The 24,334-nt window shown below is 48.3% G+C and overlaps 4 protein-coding genes across 4 annotated transcripts; 1 reads left to right on the forward strand and 3 right to left on the reverse strand.

The window, feature by feature from the left end:
• Positions 1-157: 157 nt before the first annotated feature.
• LOC34617672 (histone deacetylase 1) lies at positions 158-3,520 on the forward strand. The gene is made up of 11 exons (XM_026337714.1): positions 158-185; positions 539-651; positions 892-1,361; positions 1,533-1,703; positions 1,844-1,997; positions 2,114-2,222; positions 2,349-2,489; positions 2,649-2,760; positions 3,037-3,098; positions 3,242-3,301; positions 3,450-3,520. The coding sequence occupies exons 1-11, from the start codon at positions 158-160 to the stop codon at positions 3,518-3,520; spliced, it is 1,491 nt and encodes a 496-aa protein (XP_026193499.1).
• A 718-nt stretch (positions 3,521-4,238) lies between these two features.
• Positions 4,239-6,712, reverse strand: LOC113147378. Its single transcript, XM_026337715.1, has 16 exons — positions 6,642-6,712; positions 6,372-6,416; positions 6,280-6,313; positions 6,175-6,223; positions 6,016-6,117; positions 5,815-5,856; positions 5,702-5,760; positions 5,584-5,635; positions 5,376-5,407; positions 5,268-5,317; positions 5,177-5,214; positions 5,009-5,106; positions 4,917-4,955; positions 4,764-4,860; positions 4,634-4,711; positions 4,239-4,516 (listed from the first exon to the last, which is right to left on the reverse strand). The coding sequence occupies exons 1-16, from the start codon at positions 6,710-6,712 to the stop codon at positions 4,239-4,241; spliced, it is 1,164 nt and encodes a 387-aa protein (XP_026193500.1).
• Positions 6,713-7,281: 569 nt separating this feature from the next.
• LOC34617671 lies at positions 7,282-9,418 on the reverse strand. Its single transcript, XM_026337716.1, has 5 exons — positions 8,811-9,418; positions 8,525-8,709; positions 8,098-8,337; positions 7,766-7,906; positions 7,282-7,541 (listed from the first exon to the last, which is right to left on the reverse strand). The coding sequence occupies exons 1-5, from the start codon at positions 9,416-9,418 to the stop codon at positions 7,282-7,284; spliced, it is 1,434 nt and encodes a 477-aa protein (XP_026193501.1).
• Positions 9,419-13,149: 3,731 nt separating this feature from the next.
• LOC34617670 (3-ketoacyl-CoA thiolase, peroxisomal) lies at positions 13,150-17,638 on the reverse strand. The gene is made up of 12 exons (XM_026337717.1): positions 17,426-17,638; positions 16,931-17,319; positions 15,677-15,739; positions 15,458-15,525; positions 15,178-15,279; positions 14,899-15,036; positions 14,595-14,758; positions 14,340-14,468; positions 14,074-14,203; positions 13,738-13,908; positions 13,518-13,637; positions 13,150-13,313 (listed from the first exon to the last, which is right to left on the reverse strand). Exons 1-12 carry the CDS (start codon positions 17,636-17,638, stop codon positions 13,150-13,152), a joined length of 1,851 nt encoding a protein of 616 aa, XP_026193502.1.
• Between the last annotated feature and the right edge of the window lie 6,696 nt (positions 17,639-24,334).

The following is a 24,334-nucleotide window of genomic DNA, read 5'->3' on the forward strand; positions in this document are numbered from 1 at the left end:
CCGAATCCTGTATACGCCAATCACAATTTCTGGGGTACGAGCCCCTCTCATCGAATGGACCGACGGAACAACCGTCGCGTCTTGCTACCCAGGCCTCTTGTTGGTGGCCGGATTGCTCTGCATGCTACCTAGCTGATTTCGAGAACAATAAACAAAGATGAAGAACGTCCTCTACTTCTACGATGGTGTGCATCATCACAAGTTCGCTTTCAACCTCGCAGCTCCTTTGTTTCCCTGTTAATCCCCGGGTTTTCCATAGCTTCTGTACTATAGTGTATTGAGTTCATGTTTACGCACCCGATAGATCCTTCGCCTCCAAAAGTTATACTTGCCGTCCTCCAAAAGCGAACTTCGTAGAAGGGCATGAACTTGGCTTGTGTTGGCCTTTCAACATGCATGCGTAGTTCAAAGGGTGTTGAATCCTGCAAGCCGTCGGGTTCTCGTGTGCAGTATCTGTACTTGAACGTGGCTTGTGTACTCATCTTGAGTGCCTCTATTCTTGCCTTCGCACTCGTTTCCGCTGTCCCCATGTTCTTAGAAGAAGTTGGGAACTTCTTTTATGGGCCAGGTCACCCCATGAAGCCTCACCGCGTCCGCATGACACACGACCTCCTGCGGAGCTACGGACTCTTAGACAAAATGGAACTGATGGTGCTTCCTCGCATTTAGCCCTTGCACAGATTGCCGGGACGCCTTCAGCGTTGAGGACTGGGCATGCGGCTCCACGCAGAATGCCTCGCCACTGAGGCTGCCAAGGAGACATGGGGGTCTCCTCGTATAGCTACCATTTGCACGAGTAGCCCATTCCTTGCTGCTGCAGTCGCTACAAAGAAGGACTTTTGGGGGCCAGCTTTATCATGGGTGTGTATCACTGTGCTGTGTGCTGTGCAGCTCCCGCCCCATCCAACGGTAGAGGCCCTTACGCAGTTTCACGCCAACGACTACATATCCTTTTTACGTTCGACCGCAGAAATGTACCCGGCCTCTCTACCCAATGGGGCAGGAGATTCAGGGTCCCCCTCTCCTGAGTTTCGATACGCGAATTCAGCCTCTAGCCCTTCTGGAATCACTTCTGCCGTTTCCCCAGGCTCTTTGCATGGCTTGCCCGTTACCGCGGCTACCTCCCAGGGCAGCACTCTCTCCCCTGTGGGGTTTGGTAGCAGCGGCTCGAACGGCAGCCAGTCCGAAGGAGGAGGCCCTTCAAGAGCTCCCGCCTTTGTGGACCAGATCAGCAGGTTCAACATTGGAGAAGACTGCCCCGTCTTTGACGGCCTCTGGGAATACTGCAAGACCTACAGTGGCGGCAGCATCGAGGGTGCACGACGAGTCGTGCAGGGGGAGTACCAGTTCGCCATCAACTGGTAAGAGCGCCTACACTTCATATGCGGCATGCGTGGTGGACCCGATGCCGATGCATGATTAGTGGTGATGGCCTTCTCGTTGGGTGGAGAAGGACTGCAGAATATGCATGTGTCACGGAGTGCAATCTGCAATATGGGCGTTGTGCGGCTTGGCCTATGTGTGTGCCTCAGGGCTGGAGGGCTCCACCACGGCAAGAAACACGAAGCAAGTGGCTTCTGCTACATAAACGACTGCGTTCTCGCGGCCCTCGAGTTCCTGCGTTACAAACACCGTGTTCTATATGTAGATGTGGACATACACCACGGTGATGGTGTCGAAGAGGCCTTTTACACTTCACCGCGGTACGGCAAAAAGGGTACCGCTGTTGCCCCTTATTTCCGTCCAGTGTTGACACCAGGGCTGCCGCAGTAAAGTAGGGTGTCTCCCTGCTTGTCCTTGCAGAATGCTCGTGCAACTGAGTATCGTTGTTGCCGCTCTGCAGCGTTCTGTGTTGTTCGTTTCATAAGTACGGGCACTTTTTCCCCGGAACGGGAGCGCTGGATGATATTGGGATGGAAGAGGGTCTTGGATACAGCGTGAATGTGCCACTTCACGAGGGCATCGACGACAAGATGTACTCTTCTCTCTTCAACCGGGTTAGATTACCCACGTATCACGAGGCCTTTCCTTCCCACGGGTTTTGTTTCAATGCGTACAACAGCTTGTGAAGGTCTCGGCGTTTTTCTGTGTGGCTTGGGGTGCAATAATACAGGTTATGGACCAAATCATGGACATTTACCGCCCTGAAGCAGTTGTTCTGCAGTGTGGTGCTGATTCGGTTGCGGGTGATCGCCTGGGTTGCTTCAACTTATCCCTCGACGGTGAGCTGCACCTCCCATGGTTTCCGTGGGCATTGAACCCTGAAGAATACCACTAGGAGCGTCATAACCCTCAGCTGAGGAAAACTCTCGTGAGCTGGCTTGTTTCTGCTGTTTTGATGTGCGAAGGCCATAGTGAGGCTGTCCGCTACTTCTGCAAGGCTGGAGTGCCCGCAATCTTTCTCGGTGGTGGCGGTTACACCCTCGGAAACGTGCCAAGGTGCTGGGCCAAAGAGACTGGGTACATCCTGGGTGTTGACCTGGATCCAAGTGCGCTCAGCCTCCCTATAATATTCCACTACTTTGGAGCTTATGAAAAACAGCGGCACGGCTCGCCGTCATGTTCTAACACGTGCCCTCCGCGAATCAATTCGCTGAGTGCTACCATGGATAGGAGAACTGCATGCTATGCGATGCTTTACCCCGCAGAAATTCCTGATACCAGCATGTACCGAGGGTATTACGGCCCCAACTACGAGCTCAATATTCGAACAACAAATATGGAAAATCGGAATGAAGAGAAGTATATTGATTCTGTTGTGTACGTTACAGACGTTTTCAGTCATTCTCCCGGGGCACGTTTCTCCCTGTTGATGGACTGTGAGAAATTTTGCCCAATATTTAGTGTCGAATGTGTCACTGCCCCACAATTAATCACCAAGTGAAGATAATTCTGCTAACCTTTTGAAGCATCTACGTAAAATTGCGAGCGATGTCAAAGACTACATCTAAGAATTATTTGTACACGCTCATATCCGCTTATATAGACCATTCCTCCGAGTAGGGTCCTCCCTCCTGTCTGGTTTACCTTCTGCAGGCAGAAGATAAGCACGACTCTGCGGCAACACGTACACCCAATCGGAGGGCAAATATCCGCAAGTGTGTCGCATATTGCTTTGGTCCTGAGGTCACACTCAAGGCCTTTTTATAAGAATTACTGCACCAATTAGCGATGTTGTCATGTTGCCTGTAGCTAGCAGTTTTCAGTCGTATACTACTCTGTCATCGTTATTTTTTTGCAGACTTTCCTGATGGCGCAGTCGAAACCGGAGTTCATCTGCAAAGGGAAAAAGAGGATATCGGTCCGTCTTGTTTACTCCATATTCGTGCAACCTAGGCAAACCCAATGAGTTGCTGCTCTTTAGAACCGTACACCTGCTAATACAAAAACAGTAGCAGGCTTCGGCAGGACTGCCTTGGCCTGTCCATGCTGTTTTGTCTTTCGAGCAGAGGATGAAAATGGCGACACAGAAGATGCCACAGAGCATTTCAGCAAGACTAACAACCGTGATCGCGGGTAACTCGAGTCATTCCGGAAAGTACAAAAAAAGGAAACCATCTATTCAGATGGCGCTTGCTGCGGGTAGGGCATCAGTCCGCTCGATGGCTACGCAAGGCACGACTTCTCCCGGTGTTTTAAGGGGCCGCTCCCAAACGATGGCTAGCCCAGTTGGCCAGTTAACTAAAGCGTTTTCTGCCGCATTGTGTGTAGTCAAAGCCCTCTAGGAAGGATCGCTTCCTCCTATAGTTAAGGCCCTCGCTCGTTTCCTGCCTCAGCGCCATCTCAAGATCGGGATGGCGCTCCTTCAGCTCCTCATCTCGGTTATTGACAGGCGTTTGAACGCATTCTCCATACTGGTGTGCCATGCTAGACCCAGTTAGTGCGAGAGTCTGTAACGTGAACACATTAAACATATTTACTCATGAAATGGGCTCAACGCGCTCCTTGGCCATTTACCGCTGATGGCAGCGAAGAGACGTAGGGTACTTTAGGGCACGACGGCGTCGAGGTGTGGCCGACTTGAAAGTACTCATGGATAAACGCCGTCTCCTTAGGTCGAAAAACAGCATTTTCTGTCGTCCAGGATGCCTGAAGCAGGCGCACAACGCCTGGACCGGGTTTATGCATCCCAATAGCAGTGGCAGGCGAGCGGTTTATTACCTGCATGGTCGCCACACCCCACAGCCTGAGAGTGCTCCATCCATTTTTCTGGAACCATCCAACAGCCATTTAATTTGTCATACCATGTTTTCCGCAGACATCTGGAGAACCTCGACGTTCTCTCCACAGAGATGTGACGACACACTCCCTATGTACTGACCATCTTCTAGGGAGAAGAAGAGGATGTTTCTGTCCCCTGAATTTTTCAAGCCTCTCTTGGTAGGTTCGCCAAGTTGGTCAGGGACAGGTTCTGTAGGGTGGAATCCTTTGAGTACTCCACCAGGGCGCTTGAGTTGATGAAGCTCCAGAGCACTGACAAACGCTACATCGGAGCTGCCTGAGATTTCACATTTCACTCACAGAAGAACCAAACAAGAATATATGTTTGATCTTACATTGCACGAATGACTCGCTGTTACCTGAAACACGGATGTGAAAAGGCTAGATAATGCCGATATGTAACTCAGCCTACTATTTTGTCCGTGCGATGGGCAGATAGCCAGAAGGTTTGTACCCATGCATTGCTGGCACAAACCAGCTTCTCGAAGTCCTAAAGGAGCAAGTTTATGCGAGGAAAGACTGCGTTCACGCGACACGCGTACCAGGGATCCTAATACTGTAGAGTTTATCGAGCCTGTTATGCTCGAGTATCCAAAACTGGACGGTGTCCAATGAAATAGTAAAAAATCTTCTGGCCCTCTGGAGGTTGACACTGCTTCATCCTATTTTTTCGGTGCAGGTGATCAAAATCGTACTTGGTCCAGGTACTTCTTCCCCATGACTCTCTCAGGAACCTGTCGGAGTCTATTTTATACTGTTAAAGCTGTTTGTATCAAAAAAGCTCTACCTCGAAAAAGACGAAGCCAACTGGTGAAAACGAGTCTCGCGTGTGTGGAACCTTAATGCTTGCTCCATTGTTCAATAGGTCAATAACGCGCAGACTCGCTGTAAGCAAGTAGCACGTCGCAAATATTTTTACAAATATATTTTGTTGGTCTACCATATTTGAACCTACCGCGCTCCTGCTTGAACAAAAGTTTTGATACCAAGAGCCTGAAAAGCATCCCCTCCAAAGTGTTGATTGTGTATAAGGATGTTGGTCTCACTCCAAAAATTCCACGCGCCTATACTGATCAATTGGGATGCTTATTTCGGCCTGAAGAGTCCCGCTTTATGCACGTGGGTGTGTGCAAGAAATAGTAAAAATAATGTACCACACGTCTTCCATCTTCAACGTCAAACACCGACGCGGAAAAGCACCTGGTCCCCGTCGGCTTGAACAGTGCTGCGAGTCCATGAGATATCCTGAGGTCCGGTATCTTATGCTTCATACGTTCCGCTTTTTCATCAACGAGGTAGTACCTGACTTCTAGTCAGGGAATGCAAAGAACGCGAGTCGATTACAGCTACGATTAAGCTTACCTTCATACTCCTCCCCATGAACAGAAAACACCAGCTTGAACTTGGTGTGGTTCTAAGCAGACCAGTGAAAAAAATGCTTTCCATTTCTCCTTGACGGGAAAAATAAAATTCAGCCTACCCAAAATTGGAATGACTGGACGTCGCCTTGCTGGGCAGCGAGGATCACTCCGTTAGCCTCTAGAGTGTGGAAGTAATGCGTTTTAGTGATTTGAAAGCTGAGTGCAGGATTACCATCGAACTCGAAAAATGCGGGGTGGGATAAGACGACATTTGCTTCAAAAAGATATAGATAATCCGGCCCAAATGCTTAAAATAATAATATTTTACTGAAATCCGACGATATCGCTGGAGTCCGCAGTTGTCCTTGTTCCAAATACTACCATTCGCTGTTAGCAACACGTTGGGTAAACGAGAGTTTGTAAAGATGCGAACTCACCGATGCAATGAAGACCTGGCACTGCAAGCCACCCGGATTCGGTTCAAAGACAACTACGACTGTGTCGTTCTTTGCATGATATATTGCAGTTGTGATCTCTGGGGTACAGATCATCCAATACAACACACGACGAATTTTTCTTTATTTTGCCTTACTCTTCCATGGAGCTCCAGGATTGAGGTCCGCTAAGAATCTTGTAGACTTCTGCATCGTATGAGGTGAGGATTTGTGTACTCTAGGGACCTTCAAAAGATATTCACCGTGTCGTAGGCTCGGCAGACACCACCTTCAGTCCTGTGCAATAATGCATTATTTCATCTGAATGGCTAATTTTCCACCAGGCCATACTTACACGACAATCACGCATCTTCCAGCAAAAATTATTTCCTTGATTTTCCTGTACAAAGTTATCATTTGCATCGCGGAGATCTATCTCCGCCAGCGAAGCTTGTAGCCTACGTGCTACCCAGGAGAGCGGATTCTGGTAATGGCTCCTCGAAAAGGTCAATTGTTTTTACCTATGAAATCGTAGTGAAGGAGGATACACCGTTGCGTGATGAAGCGGTGTACACTCACTACATTCAGTCTTGAGACAATCGTCCTTTCTTGGGCCTTTCCTCGCTTCTGTTCTACCACCTTGGAGCGCGGCAGAAGGTGCCCGTGCCTCCTCTGAGTACGAATCTGATTCAACATCATCACAGTTCCTCGAGAGTTGCAAAAACTTTTTGGGAAATCCTTTTCCCCAAATTCTGATCGACTAGATCAGCATTTCTTATGTTTCCCCAAAATAATCAGAAGCAGATAGCACCCAAAAGTTTTTAGTGCTCTCCTGCAGAGAGCTTGAGTACTTCTTGACAGGCGAAATACGTATGTGCCAAGCGGGCATTTTGCCAGCGATTCCGCGCTGTATATACAGTGCAATGTCCACTATCTTGCATCTAAACTACTAAGGTATTTCTCTGTGAGAAAATCGTTAGAACAACACGCATCTTTTTTTTATATCTCAGTCATCTGTAGCAATAAAGCTTGTACCGCCACTCGCGTATCGCCACCTGCGCGGCCCCTCTATTGAAAATCGGATGGCAACACGGGGAGCTGCGATAGCCATCTAGCGTGTGTACGGGAGATTATTATTAGCCCACTAACCCATGCATGCAGTTATTTTATTGCGAATGAGAAGTACTTCACGCGAACGCAGCCGCGAGAGCCCTCATCTGCCCCTTGCTCGACGTGCAACGGTGTCAGTCGCTCAGCGGTGCGAGTTACCGGCGCCGCATGAACAAAGTGAATACAAATCTCACCACTGCCCTTGCAAATGTGCGTAAGGCAGTAAGCTTGATCATTCTCCAAGCAATTTTGGCATGTTCGCGAGCAGCCAATAAGAGTTGCTGCACCGGATTGGAGACCTCCATGCCAGTTCTCATTGAAGCCCTTCTTTGCGATTCCATATGTTTCCACTCATCGTGAAAGGCCTGCTGGTGTGCCTGTGGTCCACTTCTGGCTGTCCTTGAAGTGTCGAAATCTGCATGGGATGTAGCAGTATGAAGAATACATTGCATAGTTGTGCACCGAACAAGCAGCTGAGTGCAAATGCAATTGCAGTGCAGCTTCGCGGCGTAGTGCCAAAGAAGACGAAACGTAGGGCAAGAATGGCTATATTAGATAAAGCCGCCCCACCAGTACAAGTGTTTCGTATCAAGATACGGCAACAGGCGTCTCGCTTTCAGATAGTATTTGCTGGCTCACTTCTGTCTGGCCCTATATCGCGCTCAGTCGTTTCGGTCTTTACACCGCCTCCAGGGAATCTCTGCACAGTTATTCTTCTCTCGATAATCCTTCCCCCATGAGTGTAGTAGCTAACTTGCGTGCCGGTATCTGGTCGTTCGCCTGTGGAAAACAACCCATGGATAACCCTGGTAGTGCTCTCACCAATAACAGCTTACACACAGGATACGCACACAAGTATACACACTTGAGCACATGTGTATCTTTATTTGCCGCAACAGACTTTCCAAAATGCTTCCTGCAAAAGTTGTTCTGAACCTGCAGTCTGGTTGTCCCCGCAATATAGTTCCTACCCGACAGGCCCCTCAAGATCGCATATATTTCTTGATCATCAAGGAAGCTCGTAGACGGACGAGAGCCCATCCTATGTTCGAACATGTCATGCCGCTGGTATGGCAATCCGCCATCCCACCGGGAAGCTCCTCGTTGGTTGAGTGCTTGTTGCAAGATCTCATCCAGTGAGACACCACCAAAGGCTCGGCGAAAGAGAAGCTCAGCTTCTTCCGGCGTGAGGCTTCCAAACTGAACACTCCCTACGGCGATTTCGTAGAGCAAAAAGCGGTTGCTCGTATTACACGAATATTTATATATGTATATATATTTTGTGCATTACTGTGCTGAAATAGTTACCCGGAAAACCCGTTGTTTGTGTACCACGTATGAAACTACACAGTTGTACTATATTCACATATGTTATGCGCATTAACGAGAATGCTGTACCTCTATTCGAGCGTGTCCTGAATTCGAATGGCTCACTGTACCCTGAACGGCCACTTGCATGTTGGAATGATGCCCCATCCAACGATGCATCATACTGCGCTCGTTTAGTGGGATCAGAGAGCGTCTGGTAAGCTTCGCTCGCCTCACGGAAACGTTTCCCAGCTTCTTCTCTGTTACTAGGGTTCCTGATACGCACAGGTAGCCACGTACACACTCATCATTCATTGAATTACAATCCTTGCATATCCGCGTTTGGCATTCAAAAACCATCATGTTGACGCCATACCGATCTGGATGCCACTGCAGTGCGATTTGCCGGTACGCCTTCTTAATTTCATCTTGAGATGCAGCCTTTTTGACTCCCAAGATAGAGTAATACTCCGGAACGGAAGACGTTGAGTAACGCCGGGCAAACACTACAGGTACTGCCGGGCCAGATCCTGCTGGCCACGTACAAAGGGATCCTGCAAACGTTCCGAACGGCAGGTGATGCCAAGCACCAGTATGAAACTTTGCACAGCTTATCAGTGACTTCCATGTCCGTCTAACTTCAAAAGAATCATTAGGATGGAGTAAAGCGTCCATGGGGGTAGCATGCTGCCTAGGTGCTATGACTGCTGGGCCCTTAAACGGCGGCTGTGTACTTCGCTGAATGGAGCAACCTTGGTTGAGAGCGCCATCGAGTGAGAATGCGGAATCTGCACACCTAGAAAGTACGGTGGAAGTTGGGAGCCGCAGGCACGATCCTCGTGGAGGGCAGTACAGTGTACCGGTGTGCGGCGATGCGGCAAAAGGTTTTATACTTAGATCAAAGAATTTATTGGGTCCGATTTTGCTGCGGTCTCGTATGGCTTTTAAAATGCAAAGCCACCTCGAAGAATGTACTGTCTGCATTTTCAACTGGTATGCCTCAGTCTCCAAATTATCCCTTCATGCTGCCTCTGGTGCTTGGCTTCTGCCCAGCTTATTGTGGCGCTTGAGGTGCCACGGCAGGTCAGACGTAGTGGGGGCATTTGACCACCAGGCGTATGACCCCCGCATTTGGATGCTTCATTGAATTATCGACCGGAAAAATCAGAATGTTGGGAGCAGTGGCGGACTTATCCACAACACAAGGCTAAATCTCGAAGAAGTGCTCCTGTCGTACAAAGCATACAATATTCGTCATATCTAGCTTTTGATAGCTCAGAAAATCACAATTTGTCGCTACGGCAGGTGGTACCCCGAGGCCGCGCTGTGCCGACGTATTTTGGAAAAGGGGTCTCAGCCGAAAGGTGAAGTACTCGCCTACGGTATCTGGCAAAATTTGTCGATATGGAAGAGATTGTCAAAAGAGTGCTAACGGTGCATCCCGAATTATGGCTCGCCTAAGTTCCTTTTCAGGTTTTTCAATCCCGACCTCACTACCGACACTGCCGGCCCCACAGTATGTGCCTAGCGTGCAGTCAGAAAGTCAATTTTCCACCTTCGTGTGTTCACCCTAGTTTTCGATTTATTATGTAATGATGTTTTAAAATTGCGCAGAAACACCACTGGATTTAGAGCCGAGCTAGAACTGCAAGATTATGCCTTCCCAAGGACGAAAGGAGTGCCAACACAGACCACAAACGAAAAAATTGATTCCACATGAAGAAATCGACGAGATAGTCACAATGAGACACCACGTCTTGGGGGAAAAGGGATGCAATGCTCACTTTTAGCCCTATGACACGCTCCAGCTTCCGCCTCGGGGATTTGCCCCACGCGCAGAGCCACAAGCGTTGTTTTCGAGTTTCCAACTGCAGGCACAGTTAGCTCCTAAAAGTATGCTTCGACCATCCCAGGAAAAGGGGTTTGTGGCTTGCATGCCCCAGACATCCTCAGAGATTGCTACTACAGGGGGAGCAGGCAATCGGGCTGTGCTACCGGCTCACATGCAGAGATAGAACCACTCTTTCTACGCATACACTAGTACAACTTATGCGCGACTGTGCAATTGCTCTACAACACAAGCTTTCTCTCCCAAGTCGGAAGCTAACAGCAAGTGCTCAATTATCTTGTGCTCCGGGACGCTACGATTGTTGAAGTATCCGGGAGCCCCTGTTGAAAAATCCTGATAATAGTTTGTCCCTTGTTGGTAACTCCCAAATGTTGGAGCAACGCTTACTCATGACAGCGCGTCGAACCGGTTGAGATTCCATTACCTGAATGTATGGATCAGATTTGACTTAGAGTAATGCTAGACTGAATGGCTCCGTAGTGGAAGGCGACGGGGGAAGAATCTTGCCTAATGTGTAAGAGCAAAGTGGCTTTACTGATACGTTTCTGGGACAGCGTATCAGACAGGAATCTCGAAAGCTTCCAAGTGGCGGAGCCAACCGATGCTAGGACACGCTACATGCGGAGCTACGTCGTGCTTAAAAGGCTCACAGAGAGCCTACCGTGGGTCTTGCAACGGATGCGGTGCTTGGCTAGGTTGGATTTCAAGCTGGAGAAAGCTGGGGGCTTTCGATGTTCTAGTGCCTTTATCACGGACTGCCTGGTGAATTTATACCACTCTTCTCTGCCGGAGTTACCCATTGTATGGCTACCATAGAGTGTTCGAAAAGAAACATGAATACACTGATAGATTGTGGTGTCTGCGTAGGAGTCCATCCACGGCCTTCATAACGAGACGCTTCGCTGTATACTTCGTACAAACTTTATTCGAATTTTTTTTCGTGGTGTTTCAAAAGAGTTCCTTGTTCCGCTGCCCTCACCCTTCGAAGAGTTCAAGATAAAGGAAGATGGACAGCTAGGGTGCGCGTAGGTGCACCCTCGGACCGCTACGGGCTATCACAGCTAGCTGCACAGAGCATCTAGCGCAACGCAACAAGAGTGAGTCTTCATCGATAAAATCAGCACCATACTGGGGTAAAGTAGCAAATCAGTCAATTCTCGACTAATTCTTATTTGAATGTAACCAGTATGATAGAGTCTTCCCTAGTGCACTGTTTCCCGTGACAGTAAAAGAAGCTTTGGGAGTACCAATCTAGAGTTTTGAGCCTATAAGAAATAAGAGTTCAATCGGATACTTTGCAGAGTCTCACCAGTAGCTTAGATCACGGACTTTACCACCGTTCAGTAAGTCTGACGTGTAACTTGTGACGCCCACAGACCCCGAACGACAGCCTTATACCCAAGTAATAACTGTGGATGGCGGGTGCAGGTCGGGCATTATTCCCCGCGCTCGATTTGCTTTTCTATATTCGAGAAACAAGTCAGCATTGACAGAGAATTAGCGGGACTACACGGACCAAGGCCGGTCCTACTCGGGCAAGTTGGTCTAGTGACCGAGTAATGAAAAGGCAACTCACAGAAGCCGTAAAGTCCTGGGGAGATAGCTGTGGAATATGCTTTGCTTGGCTCTAGCTTTGTCGAGCTGCTATGTTTTGCTGCATGCAGGATTTGGAACTGGCGAACCACCCTACCCCTTCACTCTCTCGTTATGAATCACTGAGGGGGAAAAGCAACTAAGCAAGCTAGTCGACATATGAAACGTACCCGGGAACAAATTGTTGGCGTTAGCCCTACCTTCTCGCAGCATATGTGGAAGCTCGTTGATGCGATGCACGTAGGCAGTGCGGTGGGTGGTGCGCCCTTCTGCGTGATTTCGGGTATTGCATTCTCCTCTATGGTGAGAGAAACACTGAGAAGGTACCAGGATCTTTGAGGGAGCTCACGATGGAAGTAATTCCACCTATGCGGACTTCAACATGTGCATGATCATTTAACGGCCGCATCCAGTAGTATCCTCTATGCAAATCGTGCCATTGTTGCGATTGTCACGTCAATGCATTCAAATAATTGGACTGATTATGAACAGATCGACAATACATCAACTAGTTGGCAGATGGGTACAGAAGGACAATATGCGAACCAAAGATGGGGCCACTAAGTTGCTCTTTCTTGACCTATGCCTACACATGGCTACGCAATTCTTAGTGGCCCAATATCTTGCCGATTCCTTCGATCAATCTAAACCCTCTAGACTGCTCTGTATAATGGAGACGCACGTGTATGGCATCAAGCGTAATTAACCTCTTATTTGGTTTCACTGGGTATTTTCCGCTTGTACAAACTGGATTACAATTTATGGGTTGTATCAAGCATGGGAATAAAGACCTTACTACATTGAGGGTCAGGACGGGACACTTTTTGTTGGGTCCTGTACACACCCCTCCTTGAATGAATTGTGAATAGAGCGCAGCGTAGCACACAAGGATAACCCAACAAGGTTTCTAGGGGAGACCCTTGAAGCAGGTGAAACACCTTACCATAACTACATTTCACGAGACAGTACCAGTTGAAATAAACGGACTGATTGTGTATTGACTAGAGGCGTTGAGGATCCAGTTCTGCATAGGATATTCTATGGTTATCCGAGCTTAGACACGAGAGGCTGCGAACTGCAGCCCACATGGCCCAGTGCTTAGCCTCAACATCACTGGTGATTCACGAGCTGCTTCGCTGAAAAGATATATTACCACGAATATTTGAATACTCTCACATATTCCTTTCTCACCAAAGCTATGGTGAATTGTGCATAGGGGCCAGAGATAGACTCTCCAGCGCGGAACTGCTTTGCTGGGTATGTCAGTCATATCTCATTGGGCCAGATTCTCTATTACAGCCGCCGCGCCCATGCCTGTGCCAATGCACATCGACACTACACCGAAACGCGCTTTCTTCCGGCGAAGCTCTGGTAGTAAAGTTGCGATCTGCCGAGCGCCAGTGCATCCTAGAGGATGGCCTAGGGCAATTGCCCCTCCTAAAGATGCAACCAGACAACCAATAAAAAGTGATACGCCTCTGTGTACCTATTACAAAATGCCATGCACAATTAACCATTCGGTGTTTGCCGCATTAAACGCAAGAAGCTGCATTCAACATTAAGAAGCAGAATGCCTCATAACTTCCCATTCTTAGGTGCGGGTCTAAAGAAAGCAACAAGACAATCAAATCTGAGATTCACCATTTGGATTTAGCTTCTCCTTTGGCACTCCCAACTTCTTGATGCAATATGCGACTTGAGAGGCAAAGGCTTCGTTCAACTCGAAAACGGAAATGTCATCCATGCGTAGTCCAGCTTTCTCTGTAGGGCGCCGCCACAAAAGGACAAAACAAAGTTCACGCGTATATATATGTCATTCAGTGCTAATATAAGCATGAGCATTAGCACAGGAAGACCTTACCAAGTGCCTTGGGAATAGCAACAGCTGGCCCAATCCCCATGATCTCCGGGTCAACACCAGCGACAGCAAAGGAAACGAAACGCGCCAGAATCGGAAGTTTTAGACGAATTGCAGCGGAACGCCGAGCCAAAAGGACGAGGGCTGCGCCATCTGTCACTTGGCTGCTATTTCCTGTATGGTGAACGCCCCCTCGCACACATGATGATTTAGAGTTCGTTTGATTTGCTCACTAGGCAAATTCTCGTTTTTTGTGATTAGTAATGCAGTTAGCTGTCCAATCGCTCCCACTAAAATCTGTTTAACTCCCTCATTGAATTAGGAGGCAGTCTGGCTTACCTGCTGTAGTCGTTCCCTGCTTATCAAACACAGGTCTTAGCCGTTGGAGTGCATCCATGCTAGTTCCTTTCCGAATACCGTCGTCCTTGTCAACTGTGAGGATTGTCTCGTTGCCTTGCGCATCCCTTACCTATACAGAGCGAAACGGACGCAGGGAAACCTATCTCATTGGTCTGAAATCGGTCGGGGACCTGGCATTTCTGGCGCTCCCCGCGTTGTCGGCAGGGACAAGCAGCAGAAGGCAGGCACTGTATGTGAGAGAGCACCTTAACAGTAACTGGTACAATCTCTTCTCGAAATCTGCTGCTTGTTTGCGCAGCCCATGCTTTGGCGTGTGACTCAAATGCAATTGTGTCCTGTTCCGCCCTCGTGATGCCAAACCGCTTCGCAAGTATCTGCGCAGTCCGTAGGCTCTATTCAGAATATGTAAGTTGTATTGTATATTCAGTGGCCATACAGCAGCCCCAACACAGCTTGCTGCACAGATAGGGCCCGCGCGAAGTGGATAAACGATACCGTACGTCTGAAGTTACGCCCATCGGCAGCAAACAATTACGCGCTTGTTCTTCTTGGAAAACCTTCTCCGAAATTTTTTCGGGGTTCAGCACAGAGGTCATGTCGAAGTGTGTCATGGACTCGACACCCCCCGCGATGCCAATATCAATATTTCCTGCTGTTATTGACCCTAACAAACAAAGACAGTCCCAAACTCGATAGTCTCATGTACCCCGCTTTTTGAGCTCTTCCGATCGACGGCAACCGTGTACCTCTAGATATGAAATCAATAATAGTGACCCTCGTCATAAGCCAGACATCTCGAAGTACCTGCAATTGCAGCCACTGCTTGAAGCCCGCTGCTACATTGTCGATTGACTGTGTGCACAGACGTGGTGCGAGATAGTCCGCCCAGAAAAGTAGCAATGCGAGCCCCAAGCGCCCCTGCGCCGGGCTGAAGGACATTTCCTATAACGACCACAAAGAGACGGTAGCAGAAGCAGAACAAATCAGAAACTCCCAAGAATCCTTCTCGGCAGGCTTTGTTATTGGAGCCAAATGTAGGTGGAATCAACATAAAGCAGGTCAAAAATCGCAAAATTAGCTCACCAATGCACACGTCTTCAATCACCTGCGGATCGATGTTCGTTTTGCGGATCATTGCCGCGAATAGGGTGCCGAGGAGCGATTCCGGGAATTCATCCTTCAACCCTGTGAGCAAGCACGCCAGAAATGCAAGACTGTGAGCATTTAGAAGCTGAACAGTTCGTGCTTCCGTTGGAGACGAAGCGCAACAGGTGCTGCCTCAGGCCTCCCAACAGTTTTTGCGAAATGAAGTATTGCAAAAGTACCGATAGTCGGTAAAGACACTAGGGAAATGTGAAAACACCTCCGCGTTTTGCCTTCGTGAGGGGTGTGCGGATAGCGCAGCAAATGACCACATCATCGGGTGCAGCGCTGCAGGAGAAATCAATCAGACAGACAGGGCGACAGTGAAAATAGCGCGCAGCGATGGAATAACGAGCACTTCTATCTCCGGGCTACACTAGTATAATTGGGCATACCATTAGTATGTATTCTATGGAGGAAGCAGTTTCTGACTGCTTACTTCGGCGCTTGAGAAACTTGGCGAGTTACCGCCTGGAGCCGATGCATTGCGAATTCCGTTTGACTCACATAAGGGTGTCAGTAGGTACAAGATCAGCCTATTAATCGAAGAATCGCTAGGGTTTCCCCACTGATACGAGTAGTGGTAAAATTCACACAACACAGTGGCCAATAGCGCCGTCGTGGGCAGATGAGCACACCAGCAGGCCGCGGGTAGCTGAGAACCAGATGGTTAGCAGTGCTACTGCCTGAATTTGAGCCTGATAGAATATAAGCTACTCGAAAAATACAATGATACCACTCTGACATGGAGAGGAGCCAACTTTGCAAGTGTGGCGGTGACAGACTGCTGCTGCCCACTGGGGCGGGAGCACAGTGGTCCGCTACACCAACCGAGGGACAAGCAACATTTACTCGTTACTTTATATGTTCAGTAACTACGAATACAGGAGCATTTACAATGTTCAGCACGTTCAACGTATGGATTGGGCCTGCTGCCTCGCGAGAAGCGAATTTAGCCCCAGCTACACGAACGAAAACTACTGCGCTCTCCCTGAGGACAACAGCATATTACTCAGCTATGCTAGGTTCAGAAAATCGGAAGTGATCCGCAATAACTGCATACTGAAAGTCGAATGCTTCCCGCCTTCGTACTTCTACTAGACATCTGGCCCCGCCGTAACAAATGACATCTCACACTAGTCAAAGCACTCGTCCTGGCCCTAAAATCACTCACCATAGAGGCCCCACTGCAGATCAGCTTCTACCGAATTCGCCTACCCCAGATTAGTACTACCATAAACCTTACTAGGCGCACCCCTCCTAAGCCCCTGTATCAACATTGCATCTGTTTTTAAGGCTGTCGCAGCTCAGCTGCTTCGTATGCCACATAAGAGCACCAAATCACTTTGTTGCCGCTTTTATGCTAGGCACCAACCTTTCGGAGCACTGAACAGCTGCGTCTGGTGTCCACCTTATTCCACCCTGGCGAAAGACACTCAGGGCCCCAGGTACAATTCACGAAATTGTGTAACTCGGCATCGGGACGAATTATATGGCTTCTGTTGCTGGGGGGCGCATTCCATGTAGAAAAATCTCCGGTATAAGGAAGAGATGCGCCCATATCTAATACCGGAGTTGCAGAATATTTCGAGCATCATCAGCCCCCAAAACAGAGCTGCTTCGCAATCAGCTAAGCGCTAGGGATGGTCCCGGAAACTGTCATTATCTTGAAACCCCTTTGTGAATTTAGCGCGAGCCGTCGTTGGCTTCTTCTATCATTGGCTTTTCATGTGGAATTTGGGGAGGCGGTGTGCCCTTCCACTGACCGACCCATTTTTTCACGTCAGCTAGCTCGGGATCCAAGAGGAGTTCGTTGAAGGAAGCAATGCGGCTGCTGCCGCGGAGGGCTGGAGCGACTACATCCTTGTAGAGGCCAACGAGTGCGTGCCACACACCAATGTCGGCTGCATCCTTGGGGTGCTCCGGAGTTTTCATCCACCAATCTAGTAGAGCAAAGTAGAGCTCCATGGTCAGCATATCCCATGTCTTCTCGTTGACGCGACCATCGAAAATCTCCGTCCTGATCTTACCCATGATAAATTGCGAGAGCTTTAAAACGTCGCCATGTTTAACACCGGCAAGCTGAGAATCAAACATATCAGAAGCGACGCAAAGCAAAATGAAGACTGTTTAAGGGGGGAGAACTCAAACGGGCAGGAAAGAACACGGATGCACCTCTTGTTCTTACCGAGTAGCGGAAACGGCGCACGGCCCTGCTGCCCTTGTCGTGAACGAGGTATGCGTAAAGATCTTTCAAAGCCTCTTGCAAAGGAGTTGCAACCGCCGTCCCTACCGCCTTCTTAAGAGCTATATCGGCGGGAAAAGGCAAATCTGCGGCGAGCCCGATGGAGATGCACTGGAATGCACCCAGAACGGCCACAGCACCAAAGCTAAGCCTCATCCTGACAAAGAAACGCACGAGCACTAATTGGGCAAAAAGAAATTGTCAAAACGTCATACCTGGTTATCAAATAAACAATAGGCGAAGAAAATGAAGTGGGATAGGAGGGGCCTGGTGCAGAACAATTGGAGGGCTTGGAGTGCGAAGAGTGCAGATCTGTGTGGGGAGATGTTGTCTGTTGTCGGGTCTTTTTCTCTGTAGAGGCAGTACAGTAGAACGAACCCCTTTTAAAAGCAAACCATAGGACCTCGTACATTGTTCAAATTCAGCCTTTTTACCGACAGGCTTAAGCTCGTAGTAATATAACGTGCCTTTTGCCAAGCCTCAGGAGGCGTCATCACTCTCGGGGAACAGTCCTTTCCGCCAGTGCGCTTTCCCCGGTTCCCCTACTTTCTTTCAGAGCCAGGATAAAACTAATTTAGGGTTTCTTGGCTAGATTAGTTAACAGTGCGTCCTGTTCCTCCCCACAGGAGCAGGCCTTCCTGGTGTACCCGTGTCCTCTCGCCCCACCACTCATTGTTCTCGGGCTACGGGCCCCTGGCGCTGCTTAAAATCTACGCAAATTACTACTTCACACATAAAGCACGCTATCTGATATTACTTGTTCCGAAGGGTGTCAATTACCAAAGCAGGCTTTCCCCTAGGGGCTAGGCGCCGAGCTGTGGGGAACGCTATAGCGGGCTAACCTACGCTTAGACATTTTCCAAGGCGTTATGTATTATTTAATTGATTATTAGTAAAGATTTGGATTTGGTTTGTCTACCCGTATTTCTTAGTTTTTCCAGGGGTGCGGTAGCTTGACGCCAGGAGATGCTGGGTTTGATGTGGTGTTCGCCCGAAGGAATGTGCAGCTTTATGTGAATATTTGGAATGCTTAGAGAGCGCAGCAAAGGAGTGTAGCTGTGCTTTTCTCAAGCGCTAAATATATTTTTATACAGGTTTCATTAAGCCAAAAATGTCTCCTCATACCGACATTAGGCGGAACGTTACAGTTGATAGCATCGCATGGTTCGAAGCCGCCCTTACCTGCTCATCCAGTTGCTGTGGATGCAGTAGGATGTCAGCTTGTTTTAACAACAATAGCTGTCCGGTCTCGCTCAAGGTATTTAATAGCCACATTATATTATATTCCGTGAAAATGGGCTAGAAGAAGCTTTTGAAGGTAGAAGTTGACGGTGGCACAACGCCTGCTGGGACAAATGGGGCCGGCATGCACACTGATGAGAATGCCGCAGCTCTGCCGCTGGTAGAAATGTAATAAAAGACAACAAAATCTCTATGGATACCAAGATAAGGTTGTGCCATTAACAAAGGTATGACGGCCGTCAGGATAGGTAAGTACTCGAAGAGTCATCAGCCATTTGAAATTGTGCCCAGCTTTTTATACTAAGATAAAATAGACCAGTGCTTTAAGCGGCATTATTACTATAGGGAGATGCACTTCATTCGTGGCTTTATTAGTGTCGAGCTACTCGTCTTGATAAAGGTATGTTTACAATTTGGTGCTTTATGCGGGCTCTGACTCACTGATCCACGCCGAGATCAGCTCAACGGCAAGCATTTGGAGAAGTAAGAGGGCTGAAGCAGAGCCAACAATGAATGTCAGTATATTGAAGGATATGAAACTCTGGATTGCAAAAGTCACAATGTAAGCGAGTAGCTGCCTTGTCAGTGATAGACCTCAGGTCTACGCGAAGGGTCACGTCAGGTGGTTGCAAGATGAGCAGCGGCTCAGCGGGTTGCCGACCAGTAATGCTTTACAAAAGATGATCAACTTGAGGTCTGCGGGAAAAATGAGTGCACCTCCTAGGCTTTTGTTGAAAGGGAAGTTTAATGTCAGGATGTATAGCCTGTGGATATTCAGGGTGTGGGAGCTGGCCCTGGCTTACAGTCTAGCGCGGGGCGACAGAAGAAAGCCAAAGCAGCCTGCTCTCCTAAGCTGCCCAAGGCATGCACTCAACGGATCACCTGGCTCTAAAGCAGTAGAAGGGCCATGTGATCAAGAACTGAAAATTCATGCCAAAAGCCAAGGAACTTCAGCAACACCACAGGGACTAACGGATGCAGGCCATTTGGCAAAAAGAAAAAGGCATTAGGAAAAAGGCAAGCTCCATACGCGGGCTGTGGATCAGCGAAGGGGGCTACAGAGAAAAACGATGCAGCTGGGGGCCCGTCAAGGGTTAGCTGGGACAACTGCGAATTCTTGATATACGATTGTTTTCGTAAGTCGGCATTAATTGTCAAATGGAACTTTAATTGAGGAGACGACTCAGCAATGCATTATTCTGTCCATCCATTGGCGTAGCTCGTTAGATTCAAGCTCTTTACAGGGCGGCAGAACACATGGATTGGCAAGGTTACGCTTGTTAGTTGCTACGTTGTAGTAAAACTGCATCCCATCAGTGTGGTCAGCTACTTTTACCGTTGTCCCGTGCAACATAACGTTATTCTATTTATACTATGGGTAAGCCAATGAAAGGCGCCCATGAAGCCAGAGCTACGCGTTTTGGAGAATAGTGTACTAGGAAGCGCTCCAAAGAAGCAACTCGCGGCTCAACTGTAGGAGTACATGGTTCCGAGCATACGATCCGTTTTCCTGGCTTTCAAACCAGTTTTTAAAAAATATTTATACTATGATTTAGCTAAGGAACAGTAGGGTTGGGAAAATACTCAGGAGCAGCTCGCCGATGTGCTGTAGAATGACAAAGACGAGCTTTCGGCAGGTTGGCCATCTGCTGGTCGTCCACCGCGTTTTTGTGAGCTAACACCCAGGTCAGCCTCAATCTTTGTTTCAAAATATTGGAAGTCCCTTCAGCATGAAAAGCATATTGAGCGGCAGGCGGAGGATTTGTTCAAAAGACACAGTTCTAAGATCAACAAGCCCTTTTGGGCATCACTCGTCGGCGGGGGAGGAAGGGGGTTTATTATCTCCTAACAGGCGACGGGCTCATCAAGTGTCGAATAACTAATTTTTGTTCTTTTGTTCCTTCGAATTCGAGCAGTGGCTAGCAGTGGATAAAAGCTCTATGCGGGGTGGTGGCGTGTGAAAATTGCCGGCGCTATCTATCTGGACACCCATTTACTATCCGGACGGACAAGCAGCTGTTATTGAATTGCATGGAGAATTTTCGGAGCTTCGATGGCTCTAGAGGTGCTCCATGGCTTGTTTAAGTAGAGGATAACTTGATGGTAATCAAAACAAAGCGGGGACTCTGTCATGCACTCCGACTTAGTTCCGCGTGCCGTTTTGCGCAATGCACAAGATCATGTTATTTCGAGCCACTGTGGGATCCACGCCGCAGTGAGAATGCCGTGCTCGTTTCTTGCTAACTTGGGATGCATACCGCGGGCAGAAGAGTGTTCACTGTCGTGCTCATGTTGTCAGCAGGAAAACTCGCGGAATTCGCCTACACCTGGCCACTTACAAAACGTTGCAGTTCCTTGAAAATTTGGACTAAGCTGACAATTTACATCATCATTAGGCTGCCGAATATCGAGGGTCAGCACAGCGAATACGTTGCTTTGAATAGACTAATTTAATATATCTTTTGTCCCCTGCTTCAGGTCTGGCACGGCTCAAGAAGTCATTTAATCATTCATAAATCGTGACTGGAAGCTTCATGGACTCCCCAAGAGCATCATTACGTATAGGGATCCGGATACTTTATTACGTTTTGGAGTGGCTTTATAACCTGACTACGCATTGACCATAATTTGACTCCTGCGCACCACCCTGAGGGAGAGACTACAGACAGAGTGCACCAGCCGAAGTCTTCTGCGACATTAGTTACTCATTGCTCACGAGATTAATTGGCTTGATTTTCTTCCGTGCGCTCAGTGAATTAAGAATATAACGGATTATTCGTCTAAACGCTCCCCCACACTCCTGGTATGCACTGAGGAGTCCTCTGCTATTTGGGCCTGGACCTGGTCTGGGGTCACACACCAACTTCAGCAGTCGAGTAATTCCGAGAACAGCAGGCTAGTGTACGCGAGTGCTCGCACAAACCTCTTGAGAGACGATTATGTCGCTATATTACGCTTCGGCAAGTTGAGTATATCGGGCGTGGAGGTTCTGTCTGGTGGATGGCTAGGTGGTACGAGGTGTGCCAGAAAGTGACCAGACGGAGTAGTTTGCAGCCAGCTGGCTAGGCTTATCTGCGAGTCGTATGAATCTATGCTCTTTCTTTATCGATTTCCACAAAAGTAGAAGGTGCCAAAAAATCAATCCTGACTCCCTAAAAGGTTTCAAAGCTTCCTAAATTATTCATGAAACTTGCTTCGCTAGCAAATAGCACGTGTGGAGTTGGAAGCTCCGCAGGGAGCTTTAGAGACCCTCGGTTTTAAGAATAAGAAATGCTCAGGACAGACCTGCATGGTGGTTTCAAGTGGATTGGAGTGGGAATCATCAGGCGCAGTGGTTGACAGAGGACACGTTGCGGGCTTGCCTGTTTGCAAACGAATTTGCCGCTTAGTTTGGCGTACAGCGCTAGTGGCCGTGGACGAGGATCCGCTCGTTCCTTGGTTGTTTTCCCTCCCCAACGCATGTGCTGCCTGAATTAGTTAGCTTCACAAAGAGGTGTTGCTAGAAACGTTCCCATTTATTCCTCTTTGTGTTTTCTACAATTAGATGCATGCGCACGTACTGTTAGCTATGTTGTCCCTACGTTCTTGCTCTCCTATCTTTCGCTGCTCTCAAATGGATATGCTGCATGCAAATATCGTATTACATAAGTTGCTGTGCGAGGTGCGGAGGAGCCACTGAATAAGTTTGTAATTTAATATCCTGTACACACTTTACTTGTGCTCTGTTAATCTATAGCAAGAGGCTCGCACAGTTCAGCGCTGAGACGATAGCGGGCCATCGTGCTGCTCTGTTTTGTTGGCTTGACGCCGCATTCGTTGTTGTATAATGTGATCACCTTTCTTCTCTTCTCTTTCATCTATTCGTAGAAGGCACACCATGCGGTTTTATTCGCATTGTTTCCCGCGTTGTTGCATTCCTGGGGCGAGAATGGGGGACCTTTTCGGCTGTCCTGCATACATTTGGAGTTGGCGGGCAGCTATGCAATACGAGGGTATAGGCTTTTAAATGGAGATGTAGCTGGCTAAACTTCACCTTTTAATTTATTTACACCACAGCAATTATGTTTAATAAGTATTAGTAAAGAGTAGCCCAAAGGGCTTTTCTGTGCGTACATCTAATCTAGTGCGAAGGATTGATGCTCTAGAGAACAAGATGTGCTGCTTGGTCTGTGAGCACTAGAGGCTATGTGCAGCGACATGTATACCCTCAGAGGGCGTAGAGGGCGCAGCTACGCGCGCTCTAACCATTATCCCTCTCTCCTTACGTCGAGAGCTCTGAGGTGCGCTGGAAGGTGACGGTACAAACGCTTTTGTGAAACACTCAATAACCTTTCATAAGGTCTGTATGAGTTCTACGTTCAGTATGTCCGTATAGTGACCTGAAGTGGAGCATGAGCATAGTACAATGTGCCGAGGTGCAGATTAAATCGTTTCCCACGCAAAAGGATATGGATATCCATTTTAGGGAGAAGCGATGCTCGCGGATACGGTATGCATCATGTCGATAGAAGTCACACATTTACTTCTCGCGAGCTGACACCAAGCCAAACCTATCGGAAAGCGAACGCGCGCAACGTAACGCTTCTTGAAGGTCTCCGTAGGGAGACGCGTGAATCCGGACTCAATCCAAGCTTAATAGAAAGTTGTAGGGGGTACTTCCAAAACCGCTACCTCCTTTCCCTGCCCACACGCTCCAGATCTTTAGACATGAACGAAGGGGCACAAATTGGGAACGCTCAGCTGCCCTTCCTATGCTTGCCGTGCATTCACAGACAGCTGCCCCTTTTTGTAGGTTGCGCAGATGCACACAACATTGCGCCTTGTTTCACTGAGCGAACACTACTTTACACAAAGCAAATGGGGTCACGAAAAAACCACATAACCAATTGTTCGTTAATTCTCATTATATATATGTGGGTATATACATACATTAGTGTAGGAGAGAGTGTCTGTATAGGTTAGCCCATAGCACTTCCCCCAACAGTGGTACGGGCCGCCCGGTGTTTGAGTATTTACCCACAGTTCGTTTATTTTAAAAGGGTATAACACCCATTCTACGCGCAGTTTAGTCATTTATGCAGAATTGTTTGGGCTTGTATGCGCGGTCTACTGTCCCCACACAACTAGCGACCTGTACCTTGTACCTTGAATGCGAGAAGACGACAAAAAAAACTTTAGGAAAAGCTGTAATGAAAACAATTTTGATCGATCTTCTAGTAACACACTGGTATATAAAGGGATATTTCAAGACCTTCTTTCCTTACTGAAATTATTGGCGAAGAGTCGGTGCGCTGTCTACAGCATAACAGGAAGAATGCCAGTCCGATGCGCACACGCGCTCTTTCCTGGTGTACAACCGATTACGAGAAAGAAGATTCCAGGGAGCCAAGAGGTCTTAGTTTTAATATCTAACAACCGCGTTTTGCATCAGAAGCCTTCTATGCCGGTGCTTCTCACAATGTCCATTGGTCATCCGGGCTGATGCTTCAGGGCTAGTTTCCGCTGCCTGCACGCACTGATGGGTTTTGAACCTAGCCAAATTCAGAAAGTTTCTCAGGATTATAAATAGGGACGATGGAGGTAAGCCTGACAGAACCCAGCTGAGATGTA

This window comes from Cyclospora cayetanensis, unplaced genomic scaffold (assembly GCF_002999335.1).
Source record: "Cyclospora cayetanensis isolate NF1_C8 unplaced genomic scaffold, CcayRef3 CcayRef3_contig_2, whole genome shotgun sequence".
NCBI classification, from domain to species: Eukaryota; Apicomplexa; class Conoidasida; order Eucoccidiorida; family Eimeriidae; genus Cyclospora; species Cyclospora cayetanensis.